At 43.2% G+C, this 27,173-nt stretch overlaps 1 protein-coding gene across 3 annotated transcripts; it reads left to right on the top strand.

Annotated features, from left to right (window-relative positions):
* The first annotated feature begins 11 nt into the window (after positions 1-11).
* On the top strand, positions 12-25,242 carry LOC143282985 (katanin p60 ATPase-containing subunit A1-like). Of its 3 annotated transcripts, none has more exons than XM_076588941.1 (12): positions 12-94; positions 1,222-1,328; positions 2,795-2,878; positions 4,148-4,329; positions 4,861-5,035; positions 7,598-7,695; positions 9,040-9,145; positions 14,067-14,225; positions 18,062-18,188; positions 20,048-20,176; positions 22,172-22,298; positions 24,966-25,242. In XM_076588941.1, the coding sequence occupies exons 2-12, from the start codon at positions 1,245-1,247 to the stop codon at positions 25,162-25,164; spliced, it is 1,470 nt and encodes a 489-aa protein (XP_076445056.1). In that variant the 5' UTR covers positions 12-94; positions 1,222-1,244; the 3' UTR covers positions 25,165-25,242. The 3 variants fall into 3 exon arrangements, with proteins under 3 accessions (XP_076445056.1, XP_076445054.1, XP_076445055.1); XM_076588939.1 differs by lacking the exon at positions 14,067-14,225 and adding an exon at positions 12,777-12,935 and having other exon boundaries at positions 24,966-25,241; XM_076588940.1 differs by lacking the exons at positions 12-94; positions 14,067-14,225 and adding exons at positions 140-389; positions 12,777-12,935 and having other exon boundaries at positions 24,966-25,241.
* Positions 25,243-27,173: the final 1,931 nt, after the last annotated feature.

Here is a 27,173-nt window from a genome sequence, read left to right on the forward strand (position 1 = left end):
ATCGGATTGACTTCCCTTGATTATTTCCGTCTTCCGTCAGCAAAGAATTTGGCTCAATGTGTGAGCCCGTGTGAGCTGTTTATTTTTACAGCAAGTACGTGAGTCTACTCGGGGTGGTTACAGTGTGCCGTTTTTTGCTTTAATTGCTCTCCAAACTGGCCACGGATTACAATATTTGTTTTGGGATCTTTGTAAGACAGAATTATTAAGGTTTGGGGTGATAAGATAGTTGTGAGCACCCCAAAAATGACGATGTGTTTACAATAGCAACGACTTGTGAATCATCAGAACAATGGCTTCCTTTCTTGAGATTTAATGATACAACAATCCGTTTTCCAACCCCCTCCTTCACAGATTCGTAGATTCCGTAAAAAAAATCTTACATGAATGTAAGTAAATATATAACTGTTATTGATAGAAAGGACAGTGGAATATTGAAAATCAAAGAAAATCTTTAAGGTGTGAGTTGTGATCACGTTTAGGGAATGAAGATGGAATGAAAATAATTTACTTAACATATCATGTCTAGAGTTCTGCAATGTAAGAGGTGACGTTGTTATAAGTTGTAAATTTCTTCGTACCTACGCAATACGAAATAACAGTCAAAAATGAAACTTCACTGAGTCTTTGTTTTTGTTAAATGACAGTCCTGAAATTCATTAACATTTCTAATGACAGCGACATATCCAGTACAATAGAGTTGCATTACGTGAATTTCAGGGAAGGAGAGAACTTTGCTTGTGTCAGCCAATACATATGTTTATAAAGAAAATGAAGAAACAGAAGAATATTGGCTGGTAATACAAAAGAAAAAAAAAAAAAAGAAAGAAAATTCAGTGGACTCTCTCTCTCTCTCTCTCTCTCTCTCATTCTCTCTTTCATAAGCTCTCTCTCTCTCTTATATATATATATATATATGTATGTATGTATGTATATATATCCATTTATTTATCATGGCACCAGACACCTCATCACAGTCAGCCATGTAGTTTTGAACTTTTTTCTTGTGTCTGCTGTGATATTTATCTCCTTTTTTTCTCTCTCTCTCTTTCTGTCTCCCCCCCCTTCCACCCACCCCACCCAATCTCTCACTCTCCCCATCTCCACAACATCCTCATTGCTGGTCTGTTCTTGTTTTCTATTACCCTCAGAAAATCACATTTATGCAATTCAGTTCAATTCTGTCTTTCTCAATGATATTTGTTCTTTTTCTATTTTTAGTTCAGACCACAAGGTTCAGCATCATGGGGTCAACAGTCACAGAGATATATGAAAACACCAAGATGGGCCGTGAGAGTGCTTTGCTTGGAGATTATGAAAGATCTCAGGTATATTGTAATGCCTTTTATTTTATATGATTTTTTTTCTTCTTTTTTTTTTTCTTTTTTTTATTGAACTGTGGATTTGGGCTCTTGTCTTTGTTAATGAAAAAGGTATTATGAGTATCGTGCCTTGACTGGGGAATTTAATGACAATTCGTCGCGTATGTGTGTTTGCACACACGCACACACTTGTGTGTGTGTGTGTGTGTGTGTGTTCTTTCTTTTGAAAAATGTCTCTTCATAATTGTGATGAAAATATGGTTTCTTCCCCACCTGTCCCCTTCTTCATCTAATTACTCCAACTCAAACTGGTAAAATTATAACAGAGGGCCAATGGGGCTTTTAACTCAGCTTTGAGCTATTGGAAACATGTTGATCATCATATTAAACATTATCAATGGAAACAGGTGGAACTGCAGAATTGATAAATAATCCAGGAGAAAATGTTTTCAGGTGTTCACATTCATCTAAAGATGATAGGCTTCAGAGAAATTACATTATCATAAATGCAGATAAGTTTAGAAGTAGTTTATGTGTGTGTCTATTGTCTGTGTCTGTTATTTTTCTCACTAGCATGTGAGTGTATTTGTGTGTTCGTGTGTGTTTTTACATGTGCTTGTGTGTGTGTGTGTGTGTGTGTGTGTATGATGATTATGTGTGTGTGTGTGTGTGTGTGTGTGTGTGTGTGTGTGTAGTCTTCAGTTTAACATCTTCCACTTTAAGTGATATCAGGGGGAAAAAAAGGGGGTGGGGGTGGAGGGGGGGGGCGTGGTGGTGGGAAGGGTATTGGGCAGAGGGTGAAGAATGGTGTGTGTGTATGTGTGTATGCGCGTGTGTGCACATGTGTGTGTGGTGGGGAAAGATACAGAGCATTGGAAAAAATAAAACATTAAAAGGGGAGACATGGGCACAATATAGAAGGAAACGCTAACATCAAACAACTGTAACAATTATAACAAATGTCCAGTTGGACTATGCAGCAAACCTTCCGCAATAGCAGATAACATCTTGAAATTGTCAAAAATACATTCAAAAGAATTTTCCGAAAAGTTTGGTGAAAACGATTTCAAACTCTGACATCCAAAGAGTATGTGTTTGCTAGAAATAGATTCTCCACATACGCATTTAACATCTCTGCTGAACTTTGTTATAAAAGCGTTCAGCTTTATCCCTGTTTGATTATGCCTGAATTTGCCTTAATCTGAATAAATTACTGAATGTATTTGATTGATTGGTAGATTCTGGTTGTTGAATATTATTTATACTTTTATTTAAAACTTTGCCATTTTGCTGGTATACTTCCCCGACTTTGCTCTATGATGCTTTTTCTAGTAAGCGGTACCCCTCTTGTACAGACAAAATGTGTGTGTGTGTGTGTGTGTGTGTGTGTGTGTGTGTGTTTGCACATTAACATGTATGTGTGTGTTTGTGTATGTGTGTGTGTGTTTGTGTGTGTGTGTGTGTGCAAACAGGTGTACTATGAAGGAGTGCTTCAACAAATTCAGAGACTGCTGAGTTCATTGAGAGACTCGTCCAGTAAGCAGCGATGGCAAAAGGTAATTGTGATTGAAGATTTTGAACATTCTGTCATGTCTGCCTACATATATCATGTTTGTCTGAATCTATATGTGTCTGTATCACTGTTTGTGTGCCTCTGCTTGTCTGTGTCTGTCTTTCAGTTTGCATTTCTGTCTGCCTGCTCTCTGTCTCTCTCTCTGTCTCTGTCTCTCTGTCTCTGTCTCTCTCTCCCTCTCCCTCTCCCTCTCCTTCTCCCACTCTCTCTCTTTCTCTCTCACTGATGGTGTTAACCTTAATAACTATGGTTTCTGCTTTCATTCTTTTTTATTCTTAGCAATTTGTTAATCTTCCTGTATACAATCTTTTTTTTTCTGTGTATATAAATATTGTCCTTCTTGCCAAAAGGATAGTATTGTCAATGCCAGTAAAACAGTGTCAGTGTTTCTCTGTGTCTGTGTCTGTGTGTCTCTCTCTCTCCTCCTTCTTCTTCTTCTTATTTTATTTCAGTCTGTCTTCCCTGTGTCTTTCATTTTTATCTTATTTTAATGTATCTACTTATAAGTTGCATGTGTATTTTATTGATTCATCTTATTACATTTTAGCTTAATGGTTTATACATACTAATGGTAGACTCTGCAGGCCCTTGGTTTATGGGTACATCAGGCATCTGCTCCTTTTTTGTTCTTTATACACATGTGTAGGTTATATTTGTATTTGTATTTCTTTTTATCACAACAGATTTTGTCTGTGTGAAATTCGGGCTGCTCTCCACAGGGAGAGCACATTGCTACACTACAGCACCACCCATTTTTTTGTATTTTTTCATGGGTGCAGTTTTCTTTGTTTTTCCAATTGAAGTGGATTTTTCCATAGAATTTTGCCAGGAACAACCCTTTTGTTGCCGTGGGTTTTTTACATGCGCTAAGTGCATGCTGCACACTGGACCTGAGTTTATCATCTCATCCGAATGACAAGCGTCCAGACCACCACTCAAGGTCTAGTGGAGGGGGAGAAAATATCGGCGGCTGAGCCGTGATTCGAACCAGCGCGCTTAGGATTCTCTTGCTTCCTAGGCGTACTCGTTACCTTTGGGCCATCACTCCACTCTGGATGTATGGATCAGTCCACATGCTTTGACCCCTCCTTGAACCTGAAGCTGAATCTGTCCACTGTGAATGTGTGTATGTGTGTGCGTTACTCATTCATCGCATGCAGGCATTTGTCATTGTCCATGCATGTGGGTTGTTCTTTTTAAGTCACATATTGGCATGTGTCATTCTTTGGCTGTGTGCATTCCTGTGTTTCAGGCCAAACAGGACATCAGCGATGAATATGAACAGGTGAAGGACATCAGCAAAATCCTGGCCAGTTTCAGGTCAGACAACTCCAGAGCGTATCAGAACTACGACAATCACGGTGACTATGCTCGCCACGAGGAGCCGACACGCGATCCCGACGTGTGGCCTCCACCCACCCCTGCTGACCGAAGGTGAGAGCTTCAGTTTCAGTTTTCAGTTTCAAGAAGGTGACAGAGCATGCAGACTGATCCATATTTGCTACACAAAAATAAACTTAATGTGTTAATGCACTTTAATGTGTGTGTACGTTGTTTTGTGGCATTGAATTAAAGTCCACCACTTCCTCCTCCCGTTCCTCCCCCTCCCCCTCATTTATTCACCCCTTTTCCTCTCCCTCCCTCCCTGTGTGTATGTGTGTGTGTGTGAGTGTGTGTTAGTTTACCATGTGTGTGTGTGTGTGTGTGTGTGTGTGTGTGTGCATTGTCAGTACATTAACGTTAAATATGACAATGAATAGAGTATGATGATGATGGTCTGCATGCATGTAGAAGTTTGGGTGATTTGGTTTAGCCGGGAGACAGTGTGGAGCATGTTACAGAAAGCACACACAGAAAGACAGAACTCCTGTCTACACTTTGTTATTTCAAAACAAAACAAAAGAAAGATCTTTTTTCATGTCAAAACAACAACTCACTGACTGTTTCACGCTTCACCATGCGCAGAGCGGCCCCCAACCTGCACGGTGTAGGTCGAGGGCCCCCTCAGCGACGTCCGGAACCAAACAGAGTGGCACGGGCACCGCCAGCTGCAGGTGCCAGACCCAGCGCCCCCTCCAACCAGCGCCGCCCTGGTGGTGCCGACAGAGGCAAACCTAGTGCAGGCAGAGACAGGAAAAAGGTACTGTGATGTGTGGTGTGTGTTAGGAAAAAGATGTTGTGATGTGTGTTAGAAGAAAGGTATTGTGATGTGTGTTAGGAGAAAGGTGTTGTAATGTGTGTTAGGAGAAATGTATTATGATGTGTGACGTGTGTTAGGTGAAAGGTATTGTGATGTGTGATGTGTGTTAGGTGAAAGGTATTGTGATGTGTGATGTGTGTTAGGTGAAAGGTATTGAGATGTGTGATGTGTGTTAGGTGAAAGGTATTGTGATGTGTGATGTGTGTTAGGTGAAAGGTATTGTGATGTGTGATGTGTGTTAGGTGAAAGGTATTGAGATGTGTGATGAATATTTGGTGAAAGGTTTTGTGATGTGTGATGTGTGTTAGGTGAAAGGTATTGCAATGTGTGATGTGTGTTAGGTGAAAGGTATTGAGATGTGTGTTAGGTGAAAGGTATTGAGATGTGTGTTAGGTGAAAGGTATTGCAATGTGTGATGTGTGTTTGGTGAAAGGTATTGAGATGTGTGTTAGGTGAAAGGTATTGTGATGTGTGATGTGTGTTAGGTGAAATGTTTTGTGATGTGTGATGTGTGTTAGGTGAAAGGTATTGTGTGTTATGTGAAAGGTTTTGTGATGTGTGATGTATATTTGGTGAAAGGTATTGCGATATGTGATGTGTGTTAGGTGAAAGGTATTGAGATGTGTGATGTGTGTTAGGTGAAAGGTATTGAGATGTGTGATGTGTGTTAGGTGAAAGGTATTGAGATGTGTGATGTGTGTTAGGTGAAATGTATTATGATGTATGATGTGTGTTGTGTGTTAGGTGAAATGTATTGTGATGTGTAATGTGTGTCAGGTGAAATGTTTTGTGATGTGTGATGTGTGTTAGGTGAAATGTATTGTGGTGTGTGATGTGTGATGTATATTAGGTGAAAGGCGTTGTGATGTGTGATGTGTGTTAGGAGAAAGGTATTGTGATGTGTGATATGCATACATGCATGTGAGTAGAATAGAAAGTGCTGTGATATGTGATATGTGTGAGGTGTTAGGAGAAAGGCATTGTGGTGTGTGATGTGTGTTAGGTGAAAGGTATTGTGATGTGTAATATGTATTAGGTATGTGTTAGGAGAAAGGTATTGTGATGTGTGGTATGTATACATGTGTGTGAGTAGAAAAGTGCTGTGATGTGTGATATGAACCATGTTTGTTAGGAGAAAGGTATTGTGGCATGTTAGGGGAGAGGTATTTTGATGTGTATGATGAAATATATTGCATATGATGTTTGTGCGTGTGAATGTGCACGAACTGGTGTCTAAGTGTTTGGCTTGATATTTGTGCAGGGTTAAGCATATTAGTTGTTTTAATGTTTAAATGCATATTTTACACATCTGTTTTTACATTGTACAGTGGAGTTGAGCATTATTATTATTACATTGGTCACTTTGGGTAAAACATGTGTTTGTTCTTTTTTCTTTCTTTTTTCCCTCCTTTTTTTACCACAAGAAGAAGGCATATCTTGATCAGATCATGCCAGTTAATGCAATATAAGGGAATTATTTATGTGATAATGGATTTGTCACTTCTGGGTTTTTTTAGGGAAAAAAATTTCTTTGTGTACTGGATGGTCACTTGTGGAGTGAGGATGATAGATGCTTTCTGTGTGTATGTTTGTGGGTGAGTGGTCGTGTGTGTCAGGGATATGAGTGTCTGTGTGTGTGTGTGTGTGTGTGTGTGTGGGTGGGTGGATGTAGTGTTGTTGCTGTTGTTGTGGTTGGTTGCCTGGTTTGGGGTTTTTGTTCCACCTGCTGTGTCAGTGTCACATTTAAAGTGCTACTCTCGTGTACACAGTGCTAACAGGATGTTGAACCACTGTGCTAGAATGTACACTTGCTGGCAGTGAGACAGTTTATCTACAAAACAGATGATGTTGATTATCAGCAAGGTGTAGCCAGCAGTGAGTCAGTGTGACAGTAGGAGCCAGGGTAGGGTTATGTGCGTGGTGGGGGGAGGTGTCAAGACACATGCTGTGAGATTCATACCACTGAAGGTTGGGGTTTCTTTTTGGGTTTTTTGTTATTGTCTTTCTTTCTTTATTATCCATGTCCACAAGCTGCTACTCCTATGTTCATTTTTATACATCTACCAGTTGCATTTTACATTATGGCTCCCCCCACGCCCCCACCCCCAACCATTTAAGTAGCCATACTCTGTTTTCAGGGATGCACATGCTGGGTATGTTCATGTTTCTATAAACCATTGTATGCTGATGAAAGGGTCTGTAATGTGTGTGTTTGATGTTCTGCATGTGTATACACATGGAGGGGTTCAGACACTGGTAGGCTGACCTGGAAGATCAGAGGGAAAAAAACCTGCACCCATAATCTGCCAGATGCAGCTAGGATTCAAACCCAGGACAACAGGATTGTAAGTCCAGTGCTCTAACCACTGGGCTGCCATGCCCATCTTGCCACTGAGATAAGGCAGAAGATAGGGCAGCAAAAAAACAAAACAAAAAGAAAAAAAAAAGAATAAAGATGTACTTAGGTGTAATCATCCTTTATTTTCCTTTTTTTTTTTTAAGGAAGGTGATGAAAAGAAGTTTGACCCCACTGGCTATGACAAGGACCTAGTGGAGCACCTGGAGCGAGACATTGTGCAGAAGAACCCCAACGTTCACTGGTGAGAAGGTTTCTGGACAGTTATTTTGAGAGGATGGGGGCATGGTTTGAGACACAGTGCAGAAACCCCCCGAAGTTAACTGGTGAGATTTCAGGAGAATTATTGTGAGGGAGAGGCATGGTTTGCTTCTGTTGCTGTCAAGGGCTATTCCCTGTTTGTGGGTTGAACAATTTTTGACTCATTTGTATTGTATTCTCTGACTGTTCCATAGTGTACATGTCCAAACTAATGATAATAATAATAATAATAAATATATATATAGTGCTGAATCTTGTGCAGAGACAAATCAAAATGCTTTCACACCAGTCATTCACATGCATGTTTAACTCTAAAACTGGAGAAACTGAAGATAAGGAAGAGACAGGCGAAGAGGTGGGTTTTAAGGCCAGACTTGAAAGAGCTGAATGTGGAGACCTGATGAAGTGAAAGAGGAAGTTCATTCCAAATGCAGGGTCCAGAGACAGAGAAAGAACTGCGGCCAACAGTGGAGTGTTTGAATCTGGGTATGTGTAAACAGAGTGGATCTGAAGCCGATCGTAGAGAGCGAGATGGGGTGTGTAGAGGTGAAGGCAGCCACAAAGATAGGAAGGGACAGATTTGTGAATACATTCATAACACAGAGTGCTGATCTTATACTTTATTCTGTGTGAGACAGGGAGCCAATGGAGATGTTGCAAAAGAGGAGTGATGTGCTCAGATCTTTTCTTTCTAAGGACGAGTCAGGCAGCAGAGTTTTGTATGCACTGAAGAGACTGAATGGATGAAGCAGGCAAACCAGACAATAGAGAGTTACAGTAGTCAAGGCGAGAGAGAATGAGAGAGACAACAAGTCTAGATGTTGTATCAGTGGACAGATATTTGCGAATGGAACTGATGCGTCACAATTGACAGTAGCAGGATTGACATGTCTGACTGATAAATGTTTGAATGGACAGTGTGTTGTCAAGGACAGCGCCGAGGTTCCTGACTGAACTGGAAAGAGGGATGGATGTACTGCCAATTTTGATTGTGTCAGTTGTGATGGAAGAGACTTTTTGTTCAGTTCCTATGATCATTGCTTCAGTTTTGTCTGTGTTCAATTGTAACTTATTTAGAGTCATCCAGTTCTGAATGTCCAAGAAGCAGTCAGATGTTTCATGCACAAGCTATGAAAATGAGCTGTGGAATTGATCTTTCTGATGTTGAGCTTTTAAAACTGTTTTGTGTTCCCTTCCACTGGTTTTGGGAACTGATGGGTAGATAGCCCTGAGTGATCCTTCTGAGGTCAACTGGGCTGTAAGCAACATGGTTTGATATGTGTGATGTCGGGGGGGCGGGGGGGGGGGGCGTGGGGGGGGCGTGCAGGGACGACATTGCGGACCTGACGGAGGCCAAGAAGTTGCTGGAGGAGGCGGTGGTGCTGCCCCTGGTGGTGCCTGACATCTTCAAGGGCATCAGGAGACCCTGGAGGGTAAGGGTTCGCTTCCCGCCTTCCTCATCTTCACCGCTGTCTTTAGCTGGCAGCAGTAGGGGAATGTTGGCATGATGTGAAAACGTGTTTGGTCTTTTGTTTTATAGGGTGGTGGCAGAATGTTAGGATTCCATTCCTGATGGGTGCATGTGTGCATGCACAGACAGAGCTCATGTACATATGTACTTTGATGCATTGATGCATGGTTGTGCATGCATGCATATACATATGCACATACAGAGGCACATACACCCCCCCCCCCCCCTACAAACCCCTCTCCCCCTCACCCCTCCACACACACACACATTATTTCTCCCTTCGTCTCTCTTCACAGTTGAAAAGATGTTAAACAAAAGAACACACACACACACACACACACACACACACACACACACACACACACACACACACACCTATCCACCCCCCACCCACTCCTGCCCATCCCCACCCACCCACCCACCCACACACACCCACACACACACACACTTGCTGGAAATCAGGTTGAATGCAGAAAGAGGTATATACGTGGCCCTGTGTGGTGGGCAGGTCTGTAAACAACAAAAGATAAAGTTGTAGAAATGTATTTTTTTCAAACAAGCATACAAAGATCACACAGGAAATGCAGTACATAAGCATATCTTTCTGACGTTTTGCGTCTCTCTTCCTTTTATAGCACAGTGACAGATGGAGGGGTATTCTTCTTCTTCTTCTTCTTCTTCTTCTTCTTCTTATTCTGCATTTGTGGGCTGCAACTCCCATGTTCACTTGTATACACAAGTTGGCTTTTATGTGCATGACCAATTTTACCCGGCCATGTGGGCAGCCACACTCTGTTTTGAGGGGAATGCATGCTGGGTTTGTTTTTGTTTCCATAACACAGTGAACCATGACATGGATGACAGGACCTTTAACATGCATATTTGATATTCTGCATTGCATACATACAAACAAGGTTCAGGCACTAGCAGGTCTGCACATCTGTTAATCTGGGAGATCAGAAAAATCCCCACCCTTAACTTAGGACAAAGGTAAAAGAGAAACAAAGAAGGCTTCTTTAAAAGTGTCAGAAAGGGAAATGTTTGTTCTGCTCATGCCTGTCCATTGGACATGTGTACACGGTGGAGCATTGAGAGCAGAGGAAACTGTCCATTTGACATGTGTACACAGTGGAGCATTGAGAGCAGAGGAAACTGTCCATTTGACATGTGTACACAGTGGAGCATTGAGAGCAGAGGAAACTGTCCATTTGACATGTGTACACAGTGGAGCACTGAGAGCAGAGGGAACTGTCCATTTGACATGTGTACACAGTGGAGCATTGAGAGCAGAGGAAACTGTCCATTTGACATGTGTACACAGTGGAGCACTGAGAGCAGAGGAAAGTGTCCATTTGACATGTGTACACAGTGGAGCATTGAGAGCAGAGGAAACTGTCCATTTGACATGTGTACACAGTGGAGCATTGAGAGCAGAGGAAACTGTCCATTTGACATGTGTACACAGTGGAGCATTGAGAGCAGAGGAAACTGTCCATTTGACATGTGTACACAGTGGAGCATTGAGAGCAGAGGAAAGTGTCCATTGACATGTGTACACAGTGGAGCATTGAGAGCAGAGGAAAGTGTCCATTTGACATGTGTACACAGTGGAGCATTGAGAGCAGAGGAAACTGTCCATTTGACATGTGTACACAGTGGAGCACTGAGAGCAGAGGAAACTGTCCATTTGACATGTGTACACAGTGGAGCACTGAGAGCAGAGGAAACTGTCCATTTGACATGTGTACACAGTGGAGCACTGAGAGCAGAGGAAACTGTCCATTTGACATGTGTACACAGTGGAGCACTGAGAGCAGAGGAAACTGTCCATTTGACATGTATACACAGTGGAGCATTGAGAGCAGAGGAAACTGTCCATTTGACATGTGTACACAGTGGAGCATTGAGAGCAGAGGAAACTGTCCATTTGACATGTGTACACAGTGGAGCATTGAGAGCAGAGGAAACTGTCCATTTGACATGTGTACACAGTGGAGCACTGAGAGCAGAGGAAACTGTCCATTTGACATGTGTACACAGTGGAGCATTGAGAGCAGAGGAAACTGTCCATTTGACATGTGTACACAGTGGAGCATTGAGAGCAGAGGAAACTGTCCATTTGACATGTGTACACAGTGGAGCACTGAGAGCAGAGGAAACTGTCCAGTGACTGACTGGCATTTGTTTCGAAAACAAAATCTGGACATGAAAAATGTTGTTTCACTGATACAGTCTATTTGACATGTGCACACAGTAGGACCTGGAAGAAATGTTCAGTGACATACAAGGGAACAGAGACAAACTACAGGAACAGTAGATCGATAATTTCCTTATACAATGGAGCAATGGGATCAAAGCCAATAGAGTAATATTTACTATATAATTATCATAGAGAAGTGGTATCGAAGCTATGATGTCAAATATCATTTCATTCCAGGAAACCTGCTCTGTCCAGGATGGCAAAATGTGTGGTAGTGGTCGTGGCCTTCCTTCACGAAACATGGCCCTGTCACAGTACGAGTTCCGTGCCATGATGTATTATGACTTCTGTCAGGAAAAATTGTTCAGTGAAAGCTAGTAAAGTTTGTCACATTGCTTTGGCAAGCAGTCCAAGGTAAGATCATTGAAGAGAATCCAATAATCACCTCTAAAAAAATATAGAATATAATGAAACATTACATCAGGAAGTATCAGTGTCATTTTCCATTGTCACCTTGGTGTTGAGAACCAGTGTGCATGTTAGATTCCTCATAACTTGAATGCTGAGCCAGAAAGGTGAAGGTTGAATGGAGCACACACTTGCTGAAAAAAAATGATGGACAAAGACCAGATCATGTTTTGGACATTATAACTGAAGGCAAGACGTGGGTATTTGAGTGTGGTCCTGAAGCAAAGCAACAGTCAGCAGTCTGGATCTTCCAGGGTGATAATCCATCTGAGCATTTTGAAAATCAAGAAGTACAGGCAAACAACTGTTTCTTTTCAAAATCTGGCCATGTCTCCACCATACCACTGAAGGAAGTAAAGACAATAAACTTGGTCTGGTTTGTCAACCACTGTCTGACTCAATCATCAGAGACACAGTGCAGACAGCGTACCCGCACTGGAACCCAGGGTCACCAGCTGCATCATGACACAACCAGTGCACACACTTCAGCAGCAACTCTTCATTTGTGGTGGAAAAAAGTTTTCAGTTGGTCATACATCTACCATATTTCATCTGATTTGTAAATTGGTCATACTTCTACTATATTTCCTCTGATTTGTCCCCTTATTATTGGTTTCTATTCACTCTGGTAAAGCTAACAGCAGAGGGGAAGGCAGTTCCAGAGTGCTGAAGATGCTCAAGCTTTCCTGGAGGGCATTATTTTGGGCACACCTACATCAACACGGTCTGGTGCCATGGACATATGTTGTTTCAAAAAAATGGGAAAAAAATGCATGGAAGCTGAAGGAGGACATATCAAAAACCTGCAAGAGTCACTTCATGTGTAAGTATGCCCAAATCCATTTGAATACTTGTCACGCCTCTCTGGTCTTAGCATTTATTTCCAAACCAAAGGGTGACACAATGGAAGTGTTGGCACTGACAGGGGGTGATGATGGTGGGCCCCCCGGGCACAGGCAAGACCATGCTGGCCAAGGCCGTGGCCACAGAGTGCGGCACCACCTTCTTCAACGTCTCCACCTCCAGTCTGGCCAACAAGTACCGGGGGGAGTCAGAAAAACTGGTCCGACTGCTCTTTGAGATGGTGAGAGGGGGGGAGGGGTGTGTGAGCCCCTTGCACTGCCAGAGACAGGAGGAAATGATGAGCCTCCAACCTTCACTTGTCGTGGGTCATGCTGATCTGCTTATCTCTGATTTCTTTTCTTTTTTTTTTTTTTTTTTAATGCTTTTAAAAAATAATAGCAACAACAACAACAAAAAAACCCTCTTAACTCTTTGCATACAAATGACAGAAGAAGCAACCATGACAGCATTTCACCGTTGCTGACATTAACATCTTACACACGGAAGGTTGTCACTTGTAAATTAGGCAGATGAATACAAAGATTACAGCATTTTGAAATGATGAAATGTACAAGCTGGGCCATTCAAACACTCACTGGACATCAGATGGGGACTGTGTGGGGGAGTGGGAGGGAGACATCCATCCCGATTGAGTTAACTTTGATGAAACCTGTCAGTGCCTTTGGTACTGATTCTCAGAAAGTTATGGCATAATTCAACCTGAAGAAAAGGTTTCAGTTATGTTGGAACAAATCACCTGATGTCACTGACAGTGGAGTTTCAGTTTCAGTGTGGTGTCAGAGCCTTTCAGACTGATCCATATACACACTTCACCGCATCTGTATAACATAAAATATATTGGCGGGTGCCTGACTGGCACATTAACCTAACACATTTGGCAAGCCTTCAGAGCCTACCCGAGGTTGGTGAAAAACATTATCAAAAATGAAATGATGAAACAAAGTAAATAAACAAATATGTAATTACATTGAAATATAACAAAGTGACAGACAGACAGAAGGTGAGTGATTGAAAGAAAACTGGAACAAAAATGAACCATGCTCGGTGAACCTTCTCATGAACCCACAGACAGAAAGATGTAAACATGAAAATGATCAACGCTTGATCATTACTTTTTCTCTTCGGATGTCTGATGAAAAATGGGCCACTTTCAGCAAACTTGCAAGCACCCACAGTGGAAGGACATAAAACTGAAAATAATCTTCCTTCTTTTTTTTCTTTTTTTAAAATTTTTTTAGCCTGACGAAAATGTGAAGGTTGGAGACTCGAACCCCTTTTCCTCTCTGTCTGTGTGTGTGTCTTGTCTTGTCTGTGGTGTGTGGATGAGTGGTTTGTGGTGTTGTGGTGGTAGGGGGTGATGATGGTGGGGCCTCCAGGCACGGGCAAGACGATGCTGGCCAAGGCTGTAGCCACGGAGTGCGGCACCACATTCTTTAACGTGTCCACCTCCAGCCTCGCCTCCAAGTACCACGGAGAGTCTGAGAAACTAATGCGCCTCCTCTTTGAGATGGTAGGTAGGAGGACTGGTGTGGCAACTGCCGCTGTTTGCAGGAGGTGTTTTGTTTTTTTGTTCGTTTTTATTTTGTGGTTGTTTTCTTGTCCGGCTGTTGTGAGAAATAAATCATAATGCCTCCTTTCTTTGATATGGTAATGAAAGGTTCTAACTGGGAATTCTGCAGGCCTGACCCATTAATGGTGTGTGTGTAGGCCAGACATCTGCTTTAATTTTGTTTTTGTTGTTGTTTTTATTCTTTTTCATAAAGTAGATGTGTTGTAGTGGATATGGATTGATCTGCATGCTTTGACGCCTTGAAACTTTGAAGGTAGGAAGGACCATCTGAATTAATGCTCTTTCCATTCATTTTTTCTTTGGTTTTATATCCTAAGCTTCAAGTTAACATATATTGATACATTTCTTGTCTGGTTCCTCTGTGCTCCGTGTAAAGAAGGCCAGCTTGGTACAACACTTAACGAGCTGTGCCTAGAAGTGGCCAAAGTCAGAGCCATGTTTCTTCTTTCTGATGAGCTGGTGGTGACAGTGCTTGGTGGTCATGAGACTGCATCGCTTTTCTGACAGACTGGAAGTTTTCAGATTTCTGTTTCTTTCTCATTTTTTCTTAATTTCTTTTTTTTTTCTGTTTGTGATGTGTAGTTTAAAAAAACACAAAAAACAACATTGTTATAATCTTTATTTTTGAAATGGGGGATATCTTTACAAGTGTGGCAAAGCTTGTCAACAAGTTATTTGTTCTCGTTGTTCTTTTGTCGTCATCACCTCTCCTTGCCCGGGGAACCATGGCAGAATACGTTTCGGCACTGGACCTCTGATTCAGCATTCAACAATGATCAGATTTCAGGTCCATGATTCAGCATGGTGTTGAGTCCTTGGGAGTGGCACTTTGCTCTCATTTTCTTCTCTCCACCCAGATGTCAATGGGTACCTGACTGCGGTAAAGGTTAAAAGAGACAAAAGGAAAGGATTGGGACCCAGCTTCCTGTGTCAGACCCTAGACACAGTACATATGAATTCACTGCTCTGACTGCTGTAAAAGGCTATGGGTCCTTAAACCTTAACTTTTAAGATTCTTGGAAACCTTGGTGTTGGGTCCTTTAACCTTAACTTTTAAGATTCTTGGAAACCTTGGTGTTGGGTCCTTTAAGCTTAACTTTTAAGATTCTTAAAGACCTTGGTGTTTTATCTTTATTTTTGGAATCCACATTAATTGGCAAAACTGGCCTACAAATGATTGTTGTCAGAGTCGAGGCTGAAAAGTTTTGTTATTCAGTGGTCACCTGTCCTTGCCCTGGCCTCTTTCCTGCAGGCTGTTGGTCAGTAAGGTCTGTGCCCCTGTCTGTTGGTCAGTAAGGTCTGTGCCCCTGTCTGTTGGTCAGTAAGGTCTGTGCCCCTGTCTGTTGGTCAGTAAGGTCTGTGCCCCTGTTGGTCAGTAAGGTCTGTGCCCCTGTCTGTTGGTCAGCAAGGTCTGTGCCCCTGTTGGTCAGTAAGGTCTGTGCTCCTGTCTGTTGGTCAGTAAGGTCTGTGCCCCTGTCTGTTGGTCAGTAAGGTCTGTGCCCCTGTTGGTCAGTAAGGTCTGTGCTCCTGTCTGTTGGTCAGTAAGGTCTGTGCCCCTGTCTGTTGGTCAGTAAGGTCTGTGCCCCTGTCTGTTGGTCAGTAAGGTCTGTGCCCCTGTTGGTCAGTAAGGTCTGTGCCCCTGTCTGTTGGTCAGCAAGGTCTGTGCCCCTGTCTGTTGGTCACCAACAGTAAGGTCTGTGCCCCTGTTGGTCAGTAAGGTCTGTGCCCCTGTCTGTTGGTTAGTAAGGTCTGTGCCCCTGTCTGTTGGTCACCAACAGTAAGGTCTGTGCCCCTGTTGGTCAGCAAGGTCTGTGCCCCTGTCTGTTGGTCAGCAAGGTCTGTGCCCCTGTCTGTTGGCCAGTAAGGTCTGTGCCCCTGTTGGTCAGCAAGGTCTGTGCCCCTGTCTGTTGGTCAGTAAGGTCTGTGCCCCTGTCTGTTGGTCAGTAAGGTCTGTGCCCCTGTCTGTTGGTCAGTAAGGTCTGTGCCCCTGTTGGTCAGTAAGGTCTGTGCCCCTGTCTGTTGGTCAGCAAGGTCTGTGCCCCTGTCTGTTGGTCAGTAAGGTCTGTGCCCCTGTTGGTCAGCAAGGTCTGTGCCCCTGTCTGTTGGTCAGCAAGGTCTGTGCCCCTGTTGGTCAGTAAGGTCTGTGCCCCTGTCTGTTGGTCAGTAAGGTCTGTGCCCCTGTCTGTTGGTCAGTAAGGTCTGTGCCCCTGTTGGTCAGTAAGGTCTGTGCCCCTGTCTGTTGGTCAGTAAGGTCCGTGCCCCTGTCTGTTGGTCAGTAAGGTCTGTGCCCCTGTCTGTTGGTCAGTAAGGTCTGTGCCCCTGTCTGTTGGTCAGCAAGGTCTGTGCTCCTGTCTGTTGGTCAGCAAGGTCTGTTGGTCAGTAAGGTCTGTGCCCCTGTCTGTTGGTCAGCAAGGTCTGTGCCCCTGTCTGTTGGTCAGTAAGGTCCGTGCCCCTGTCTGTTGGTCAGTAAGGTCCGTGCCCCTGTCTGTTGGTCAGCAAGGTCTGTGCCCCTGTTGGTCAGCAAGGTCTGTGCCCCTGTCTGTTGGTCAGTAAGGTCTGTGCCCCTGTTGGTCAGTAAGGTCTGTGCCCCTGTCTGTTGGTCAGTAAGGTCTGTGCCCCTGTCTGTTGGTCAGTAAGGTCTGTGCCCCTGTTGGTCAGTAAGGTCTGTGCCCCTGTCTGTTGGTCAGCAAGGTCTGTGCTCCTGTCTGTTGGTCAGTAAGGTCTGTGCTCCTGTCTGTTGGTCAGCAAGGTCTGTGCCCCTGTCTGTTGGTCAGCAAGGTCTGTGCCCCTGTCTGTTGGTCAGTAAGGTCTGTGCCCCTGTCTGTTGGTCAGCAAGGTCTGTGCCCCTGTTGGTCAGTAAGGTCTGTGCCCCTGTCTGTTGGTCAGTAAGGTCTGTGCCCCTGTCTGTTGGTCATCAAGATCTCTGTGCCTGTACTGTTGGCTGTTAGTCAGCAAGGTGTGTGTGCCTGTCCCCATCATCACACCCCTCATGACTGACTGACTGTGTTTTGTGTTTTGATACCTTGTCATTTTTTGATGTTGTTGTTTTTTCTATATTTTGTTTGCATTGTTTGTAGTTTTCAGTATTTTCATTGAGAAAGATTCGAGATATATGTCTTTATTCTGTGGATCCACAATTGTTTCTTCCACATGGGATTGTGTGTGTGTGTGTGTGTGTGTGTGTGTGTGTGTGTGTGTGTGTGTGTGTGTGTGTGTGTGAGACTGACATGATATTATAAACCACTTTTAGATGTTTGAAAGTGCTGTATAAATGCACCACTGTTAATATTATGAACACAATATTTATGTAGACTTTCTTTATCCTTGGACATTTTTGTAAATAAAATGATACAAAGTAGATTTCAACACATTGTTACTACCTGACGACTTGATTTTGAAGATGATCAGCTTTGTGAGACAAACCTTTAAATCAGTTTACATTGATTTTAAAATTAAAATCTAAATGCAGTCTAAGATTTCAAATGTATGTAGATTTGTTTGATGAGTCTATTGATTATCAAAGTAAATCTAAATGCAGTGTTCAATCTGAAATTTGCACAGATTTTTAAAACTAAATCAAAACGCAGTCTATACATTTCAAAACTGTGTAGATTTTGTGATGAGTTTAATGATTTTTAAACTAAATCTAAATGCAGTTGCTAAATCTGAGAACCATGCACATTTACCAGTGAGTGAGTACCCTTTAGGTTGCATCTGTGTGATTAAGAATTTGTTGTTGTTGTTGTTGTTGTGAAGTTGAGCTTCCTGTGTTGCAGGCCCATTTCTACGCCCCATCCACCATCTTTATCGATGAGATCGACTCCATCTGCTCCAAGCGTGGGTCAGATTCTGAGCATGAAGCCAGTCGCCGTGTCAAGTCGGAGCTGCTGGTCCAGATGGATGGTAGGATCAGTGGACTGTATGAAAACCATGTTTTTCTTCCCATGTTTTTTCTGGTGGTGTAGCAGCCTCAGAGTAGGCCCCTGCTGGGTTTTTAGCCTGGGCTTATTTTGGGCAAGCCTGGAATGATCCCCGGGACCATTTGTGGCATGTCAAGAGGGACTCTCCTTGTGGGAAATTACCCCCGATTTCTGTTCGTTTTAGCAAGCCACTGAAGAAAAGAAGGGAGGTTGTTTTGGGCAAGCCTTTACTGACAACCCCCCATCCCCCCACCCCCACCCTCCTCTTCTCCATGATAACTGAACAGTAGCAAACGTTGGGAAGCTCTGCTTTTATAGACTATTTTGATTCCAACCAGGCCAAATTGACCCCCAGAGGTGGTTTCACGCTGACCCAGAATGACGCCCCGGGGGGTGGGGGTCAGTTTTGGCTAGTTGAAAATTACCCCGAGGGGTCATTCCAGGCTAGTTTGCATAGACTGTGGCACCAAGGTCAGTTTGGACCAGCGACATTTTATCATGGAGCACTAATCAGTGGAGGTACAAACAGGCTGCTTCACCAGTGGCTCTCTCGGTATAGATGGTATCCCCAGCCTTCTGGAAACTTATTTTAAGGATGAAAAAATTTTCCATAGAGATTGATGAACATTGCAGATTTTTATTACTTTTTATGGCTTCATATATCTATATTTCATAACCATATATATATATATATATATATATATATATATATATATATATATATATATGTATGTATGTTTCTCGCTCTCTCTCTCTCTTTCTCGCTCTCTCTCTCTCTCTCTCTCTCTCTCTCTCTCTCTCTCTCTATATATATATATATATATATATATATATACATACATACGTACATACATACAAACACACACACACACACACACATATATATATATATATATATATAGAGAGAGAGAGAGAGAGAGAGAGAGAGAGAGATAAACATATATATATATATATAAAAGAAGAAGACACTAAGAAAGAAAGAATTGTGCCAACAACACATTCAAAGCAGTAGAGAAAGAAAAGAACATGTTGTATCCAGGTGATAGTGATGTAACCAGGTGTGGGTGTGACCAGTGTGATAATGATGTATCCAGGTGATAATGATGTAACCAGGTGATGTTGGTGTAACCAGGTGTGGGTGTGACCAGTGTGATAATGATGTAACCAGGTGATGTTGGTGTAACCAGGTGATGTTGGTGTAACCAGGTGTGGGTGTGACCAGTGTGATAATGATGTATCCAGGTGATAATGATGTAACCAGGTGATGTTGGTGTAACCAGGTGTGTGTGTGACCAGTGTGATAATGATGTAACCAGGTGATGTTGGTGTAACCAGGTGATGTTGGTGTAACCAGGTGTGTGTGTGACCAGTGTGATAATGATGTAACCAGGTGATAATGATGTAACCAGGTGATGTTGGTGTAACCAGGTGTGGGTGTGACCAGTGTGATAATGATGTAACCAGGTGTGGGTGTGACCAGTGTGATAATGATGTAACCAGGTGATGATGATGTAACCAGGTGTGGGTGTGACCAGTGTGATAGCGATGTAACCAGGTGATAATGATGTAACCAGGTGTGGGGGTGACCAGTATGATAACAATGTAACCAGGTGATAATGATGTAACCAGGTGTGGGTGTGACCAGTATGATAACAATGTAACCAGGTGATAACCAGGTGTGGGTGTGAGCCGTATGATAACAATGTAACCAGGTGATAATGACGTAACTAGGTGTGGGTGTGACCAGTATGGAAACAGTTTAACCAGGTGATAATGACGTAACCAGGTGTGAGTGTGACCAGAAATGGAAACAGTTTAACCAGGTGATAATGACATAACCAGGTGTGGGGGTGACCAACGATGACCCGTCCAAGACGGTGATGGTGCTGGCGGCCACCAACTTCCCCTGGGACATTGACGAGGCACTGCGGCGCCGCCTGGAGAAACGCATCTACATCCCTCTCCCCACAGGTGAGTGGGTGTGTCAGGGATGACACTGTTACAACGTGTGTGATGCCAGCGATGACACTGTTGCAACATGTGTGATGTCAGTGATGGCACTGTTGCAACGTGTGTGATGGCAGCGATGGCACTGTTGCAACGTTTGTGATGCCAGCGATGACACTGTTGCAACATGTGTGATGTCAGTGATGGCATTGTTGCAGTATGTGTGATGTCAGTGATGGCATTGTTGCAACGTGTGTGATGTCAGTGATGAATCTTTTGCAACATGTGATGTCAGCGATGACACTGTTACAATGTGATATCAGTGATGACATTGTTATAACATGTGTGATGTCAGCGATGACACTGTTACAACATGTGTGATGTCAGCAATAACACTGTTACAACATTGTGATGTCAGCGATGACACTGTTACAACATGTGTGATGTCAGCAATAACACTGTTACAACATTGTGATGTCAGCGATGACACTGTTGCAACATGTGTGATGTCAGTGATGGCACTGTTGCATATTACATGATGTCAGTGATGGCATTGTTGCAACATGTGTGATATCAGTGATGGCACTGTAGCACTGTTCCAACATGTGTGATGTCAGTGATGGCACTGTTGCAAATTACATAATGTCAGTGATGGCATTGTTGCAACATGTGTGATGTCAGTGATGGCATTGTTGCAACATGTGTGATGTCAGTGATGGCGCTGTCGCACTGGTGGAACATGTGTGATGTCAGTGATGGCACTCTAGCACTGTTGCAAAGTGTGTGATGTCAATGAAGAATCTTTTGCAACATGTGTGATGTCAGTGATAGTACTGTTGCAAATTACATGATGTCAGTGATGGCAATTTTGCAACATGTGTGATGTCAGTGATGGCACTGTAGCACTGTTGCAAAGTGTGTGATGTCAGTGATGGTTTTGTTGCAACATGTGTGATGTCAGTGATGGTACTGTTGCAATTACATGATGTCAGTGATGGCATTGTTGCAATGTGTGCGATGTCAGTGATGAATCTGTTGCAGCATATGTGATGTCAGTGATAACACTGCTGCAACATGTGCAATGTCAGTGATGGCACTGTTGCAACATATGTGATGTCAGTGATGGCACTGTTGCAACATATGTGATGTCAGTGATGAATCTGTTGCAGTGTATGTGATGTCAGTGATGGCACTGTTGCAACAGGTGTCACGTCAGTGATTTGAATAATGACACTGTGTTTCAGTTTGGTGTGGTGTCATGTCTGCAGTAAGATGGTTTTCTATTCGATATGGCCACACACAGCCAAAAGCGTTCATATTGAACAGTCTGACACTGTTGTGATGTGCTTTTCCATGTGGGAGAGCATCCGAAAATTGACATGTTGCAACAAAAATGGTACAGAACAATATGGTACAGTACACTGTGCGGTACAGTACAGTACAGTACAGTACACCTGCAGCACATTGCAACACACCACAACACAACACAACACAACACAAACACAACTGTGCCTCAACACCACAGCACAGCACCTCACAGCACAACTGCTGCACAGCACAATACAACACAACACAGTACAACCACGGCACAGTTACAGCACAGCACAAGGCAAGATAAACCAACATAGCAAAACACAACACAACACAACAACTACAACTATGACAACACAGCATGACACAACACAGCACAGCACAACACAGCAACTATGATAAGACACAACACAACACAACACGCCAACTATGACATGACACAGCACAACACAGCATGACAACTACAAATATGACATGACACAACACAACTACAGTTATCACATGACATAACACAGCACAACACAACACAACACAACACAGCAAGCACAGCACAGCATAGCACAGCACAGCACAACACAGCACAGCACAGCACAGCACAGCACAGCACAGCACAGCACAACACAACAAAAACACAACATAGCACAGCACAGCACAACAAAAACACAACACAGCACAGCACAGCACAAATGCAAGGTGTGTGTGTGACAGCGGAGGGGCGCCGTGTGTTGCTGGACATCAACCTGCGGGAGGTGGAGCTGGAGGCCGGGGTGGACCTGGACCAGGTGGCAGAGAAACTGGAGGGCTACTCCGGTGCTGACATCACCAACGTCTGCAGGTACCGCCCTCACTGCTTCTTCACTGTTCTCTTGTGTTTTTGCCAGTCATAGAATGATGATCAGCAGTGGCTGAACTGGATGGTTCATAGGGAGAAGGAAGGTGGCTGAATGGTTAAGACGTTCATCTGCCAATACAGAGTCCATGAGGGTCTGGGTTCCAATCCTGCTCTCACCCTTTCTCCTGAGTTTGACTGGAAAATCGAATTGAGCATTTGTCGTTGGCATGAGATTATAAACCAAGGTCCCATATGCGGCATGCACTTGGCGCACTGAAAAAGAAACCCATGGCAACAAGAGTGTTGTCCTCTTGCAAAATTTAGTAGAAGAAATTCACTCAGACAGGTACACAAATATTGATGCACTCAAGGCCTGACTAAGCGCGTTGGGTTATTCTGCTGGTCAGGCATCTGCCTACAAGATGTGGTGTAGCGTATATGGATTTGTCCGAATGCAGTGACACCTCCTTGAGAAACTGAATTTGGATTTGAATTCTTGTTGCCTTCTTTGCAAGGTTTGTGACTGTGTGGTGTGTGTGTCTGTGTTGTCATTCATCCATTTTATGTCTTTTCATTGAGCGATGTTGGACGAAAGAAGGGGGGTGGAGAGAAGCAGGGGCTGGGTGTTGGAGGGGGAGGTGGTGATGCCATGAACTGGATGTGGGTAAAATGGCCACAGTGCATATGTATTTGTATTTATATTTCTTTTCATCACAACAGATTTCTCTGTGTGAAATTCGGGCTGCTCTCCCCAGGAAGAGCGCGTCGCTACACTACAGCGCCACCCATTTTTTTGTATTTTTTCCTGCGTGCAGTTTTATTTGTTTTTCCTATCGAAGTGGATTTTTCAACAGAATTTTGCCAGGAACAACCCTTTTGTTGATGTGGGTTCTTTTACGTGCGCTAAGTGCATGCTGCACATGGGACCTCGGTTTATCGTCTCATCCGAATGGCTAGCGTCCTGACCACCACTCAAGGTCTAGTGGAGGGAGAGAAAATATCGGTGGCTGAGCCATGATTCGAACCAGCACGCTCAGATTCTCTCACTTCCTTGGCAGAAGCATTACCTCTAGGCCATCACTCCACTATGGTGTGTGTGTTTAGGTTGCCTGGTTTGCATGGTTGTGTCACCATGATCATTTACAGAATTGTGACCATCCGTTCAAGGCTTTTTGATGACACATATCTCTTAAATTTCTGTGTCTGACCATCCTATCAGCGTGTAACCTAAAGTATGCAATGATTTCTCGTGATGCTTTGGCCCAGCTTACCTGTCAGAGATACTTAGGTTAAGAGGTGAAAGGCCCCATAGCCTTGTATGGTCATAGAAGCAGTGAGTTCATATCCACCGTGTTAACAGCTCAGCGTAGGAAGGTGGGGCCCAGCCCTCTCCTTCCGCCATTTTGGCTTTGTGTTTGGTATGGAAAATGCTCTGTCTGGTCTGGAAAAAAACTGTATGGAATTTTGTTTAGTCACAAGTATGGGAACACAGTCATAGCTGCCAACCTTCCAGACCCAAAATTAGGAATATTGTTGTGTAATGGGTTCAGGAGGGGGGCGTGGCGTGAATTGATAAAGAAAACTGTTCCTTATACTGTGAAGTAAAGCACTGATGAACCCTCTTTAATGGGTTCAGGAGGGGGGCGTGGTGTGAATCGATAAATGAAAACTGTTCCTAATACTGTGAAGTAAAGCACTGATGAACCCTCTTTAATGGGTTCAGGAGGGGGGCGTGGTGTGAATCGATAAATGAAAACTGTTCCTTATACTGTGAAGTAAAGCACTGATGAACCCTCTTTAATGGGTTCAGGAGGGGGGGCGTGGCGTGAATCGATAAATGAAAACTGTTCCTTATACTGTGAAGTAAAGCACTGATGAACCCTCTTTAATGGGTTCAGGAGGGGGGGCGTGGCGTGAATCGATAAATGAAAACTGTTCCTTATACTGTGAAGTAAAGCACTGATGAACCCTCTTTAATGGGTTCAGGAGGGGGGCGTGGCGTGAATCGATAAATGAAAACTGTTCCTTATACTGCGAAGTAAAGCACTGATGAACCCTCTTTAATGGGTTCAGGAGGGGGGCGTGGCGTGAATCGATAAATGAAAACTGTTCCTTATACTGTGAAGTAAAGCACTGATGAACCCTCTTTAATGGGTTCAGGAGGGTGGTGTGGCGTGAATCGATAAATGAAAACTGTTCCTTATACTGTGAAGTAAAGCACTGATGAACCCTCTTTAATGGGTTCAGGAGGGGGGCGTGGTGTGAATCGATAAATGAAAACTGTTCCTTATACTGTGAAGTAAAGCACTGATGAACCCTCTTTAATGGGTTCAGGAGGGGGGCGTGGCGTGAATCGATAAATGAAAACTGTTCCTTATACTGTGAAGTAAAGCACTGATAAACCTCTTTAACTGATTTGCTGCCCACATCACATTAACTTTCACTGCTTGACGCCATGTTGGTAAAACAGCACAGGCGCCATGTGCGTGTGCAGTAACTGTTTTCCAGCATGGATGATGTTGTTGTTGTTTTTTGTTGAAATTTCAAAATTAGGAAAAAATATGCAGAAAATCATAATTTCGGAATCGGTGCTAAGATGCAGAAAAATTCCTAAAAATTAGGAATGGTTGGCAGCTATGCCCAGTGAATCAATGTGGCTGCCCCTCACAGGGACGCGGCCATGATGTCATTCCGTCGCCGGATCTCGGGTCTCCGCCCTGACGAGATCCGCAACATCCCCAAGGAGGAGCTGATGCAGCCCACGTCCATGGAGGACTTCCTGGAGGCCATGAAGAAGGTCAACAAGAGTGTGTCCAAGGAGGACATTGAGAAGTACCTCAAGTGGATGGAGGAGTACGGCTCTGTGTGATTACACTCACACTGACGTTTCCTTGCTTTTTCTATGTTTTTTGGTGGGTTTTTGTGTGGGTTTTTGGGGTGGGTTTTTTGGGGGGGTGTGGGGGGGTGCGTTTTTTTTTTTTTTTAGTTTTTTTTTTTTTAATGAATTAACCCTTTGTCTGTTGAATTTTGGTGAAACTATATCATTTTGGCATGAATTTGAAGTGCCTAATCAGCACCTCAGGTTTATACGAAGGCCAGACATCTTTTTTTTTCTTTTTTTTGTTGTTGTTTTTTTGATACAGCCGATGTGGTGCAGCAGATATGGATCTGTCCACATGCTCTGGCACCTTGTTGAAACTGGAAAACCTTTGAGTGGTGTGACTGGTTTTGCTGACCAAAAGCAGAGCAGTCAATAGGGGAAGAAGCCCAGGAGCCAGTTGCATTGCTCGGACGGAAGAGCCTTAGTATGGTCATACTCCGCTACTAACTTTGTGTAGTATGGAACTGACCAATGACGTAGTTCGGTCAACTGTCAACTGTCAAGAAGTTAGAACCAAGCAATGCAACTGACTCCAGGTGAAGAAAGAGGACTGACAATGTGCCCTGTCAACTCTGTCTTCATGAGGTGACAACAGCCCTTCAGTGACAAGCATACTCACCAGGAGCAGTCCAGGGGTTAAATGACATGGAACATTGGAAACTGGGAGAGGTGAGCAGCATTGGTTTAACCCCTTGCCTGCTGAAGCTTGGTGAAGCGAGATCAGTGTGGCCTGAGAGTGAAGCGCAGTCTGCAACGTTTTGTGATACTGATCAGTGGTGTCACGGATTCTGCTGAAGAAAAGTCATACAGTCCCACGAGCGGAAGAAGCCACAGAACACAGCGTGGTGGCAGAGAACCCCACCTTGATTAATCAAATGGCCAGTTGGCCATTGTAATAATTAGACTCAGAATTTGACCTTGACCTCAGACTAATGCATTTCATCATTTCTCAAGGCTTCAACCCTCATTGCAAGAGAAAGCACCATACAAAGTGTAGACCTCAGTTCAGACTAAAAAGACACTGAAGAAAGTGATACCAAAATGCTTTTTTTGTTTCTCCGGTCATAGGTACTGCCTTTTTTCTCTTTCTTTTTCTTTCTTTTCACTTACTCTGGTGTCCGTGTAGTTTAGTGTGATTTTTTTTTTTTTAAGTATAAAAAAAGTATATATTAGATAATGCATGCTGTGCAAAAATGAACATTACAAAGTCAGGTGCCTAAGTGCAAAAGTATTAACTGTGATGTTTGAGTGGAATCAGTCAGTTGTATTCTGTTATAAGACTTGAAATAGTATGGCACAGAACTGTGAGGAGCTGGCATTAAAAGGGCAAACTGCTGCCAAGGGGGTTATTTATGAGTTTTACTTTCAGCCGTCCATTTTTTTGTTTTTGGGTGTGTGTTTTTTGTATGCCTTGATGGTGTTCTTTTCCTTGAACATTTGCTTTACTACATTTTTGTATTTGTGTGGACTTTGATTGAAATAGTTACATTTCTTGTTTTTGGTTATTTGTGAAAATATCTGTGATTTTGATTGAAATAGTTATATTTCTTGTTTTGGGTACTTAGTGAAAATATCTGTGACCATGTTCATTGTGGTTTGAATACAAAATTAAATGTTTTTTTTTTTTGCTAATCGAAGCACAACTTTCACACCCAAGTAGTGTGTTTGTTTGTGTTTGCGCGTGTGTGTGTGTGTGTTTGGGGTTGGGGTGGAGGGGAAAGAGGTGGTGAGTGTGGCCTGTTGGCCAAACAAGCTTTGCATATTATTTCACTGATTTCTTCAGTAGGTCACCTTTCATGTTCAAAGTGTTTGCAATGCAAATTTGCGAAAAGGTCATTTGTCCTGGTCTGCCTCACACCCTCACTCACATACACACACAACAAAAAAAAGTACACATGATAAAAAATAGTGTACAATTTATTGAATGGTTCAGCCAACAAAGACAGATCAACCGATCAGAAACCATAACCAAAAGACAAATTAATTTATTGCACCAC

Source organism: Babylonia areolata, chromosome 6 (assembly GCF_041734735.1).
Source record: "Babylonia areolata isolate BAREFJ2019XMU chromosome 6, ASM4173473v1, whole genome shotgun sequence".
NCBI lineage: Eukaryota > Metazoa > Mollusca > Gastropoda > Neogastropoda > Buccinidae > Babylonia > Babylonia areolata.

Excerpts from the sequence above, each read along its gene's own strand:
- LOC143282985 (XM_076588941.1), top strand. The coding sequence starts at position 1,245 with ATGGGGTCAACAGTCACAGAGATATATGAAAACACCAAGATGGGCCGT. Across the intron at positions 18,189-20,047 it reads GCTGCTGGTCCAGATGGATG|GTGTGGGGGTGACCAACGAT; the intron begins GTAGGATCAGTG and ends TGACATAACCAG. Across the intron at positions 22,299-24,965 it reads GACATCACCAACGTCTGCAG|GGACGCGGCCATGATGTCAT; the intron begins GTACCGCCCTCA and ends TGCCCCTCACAG.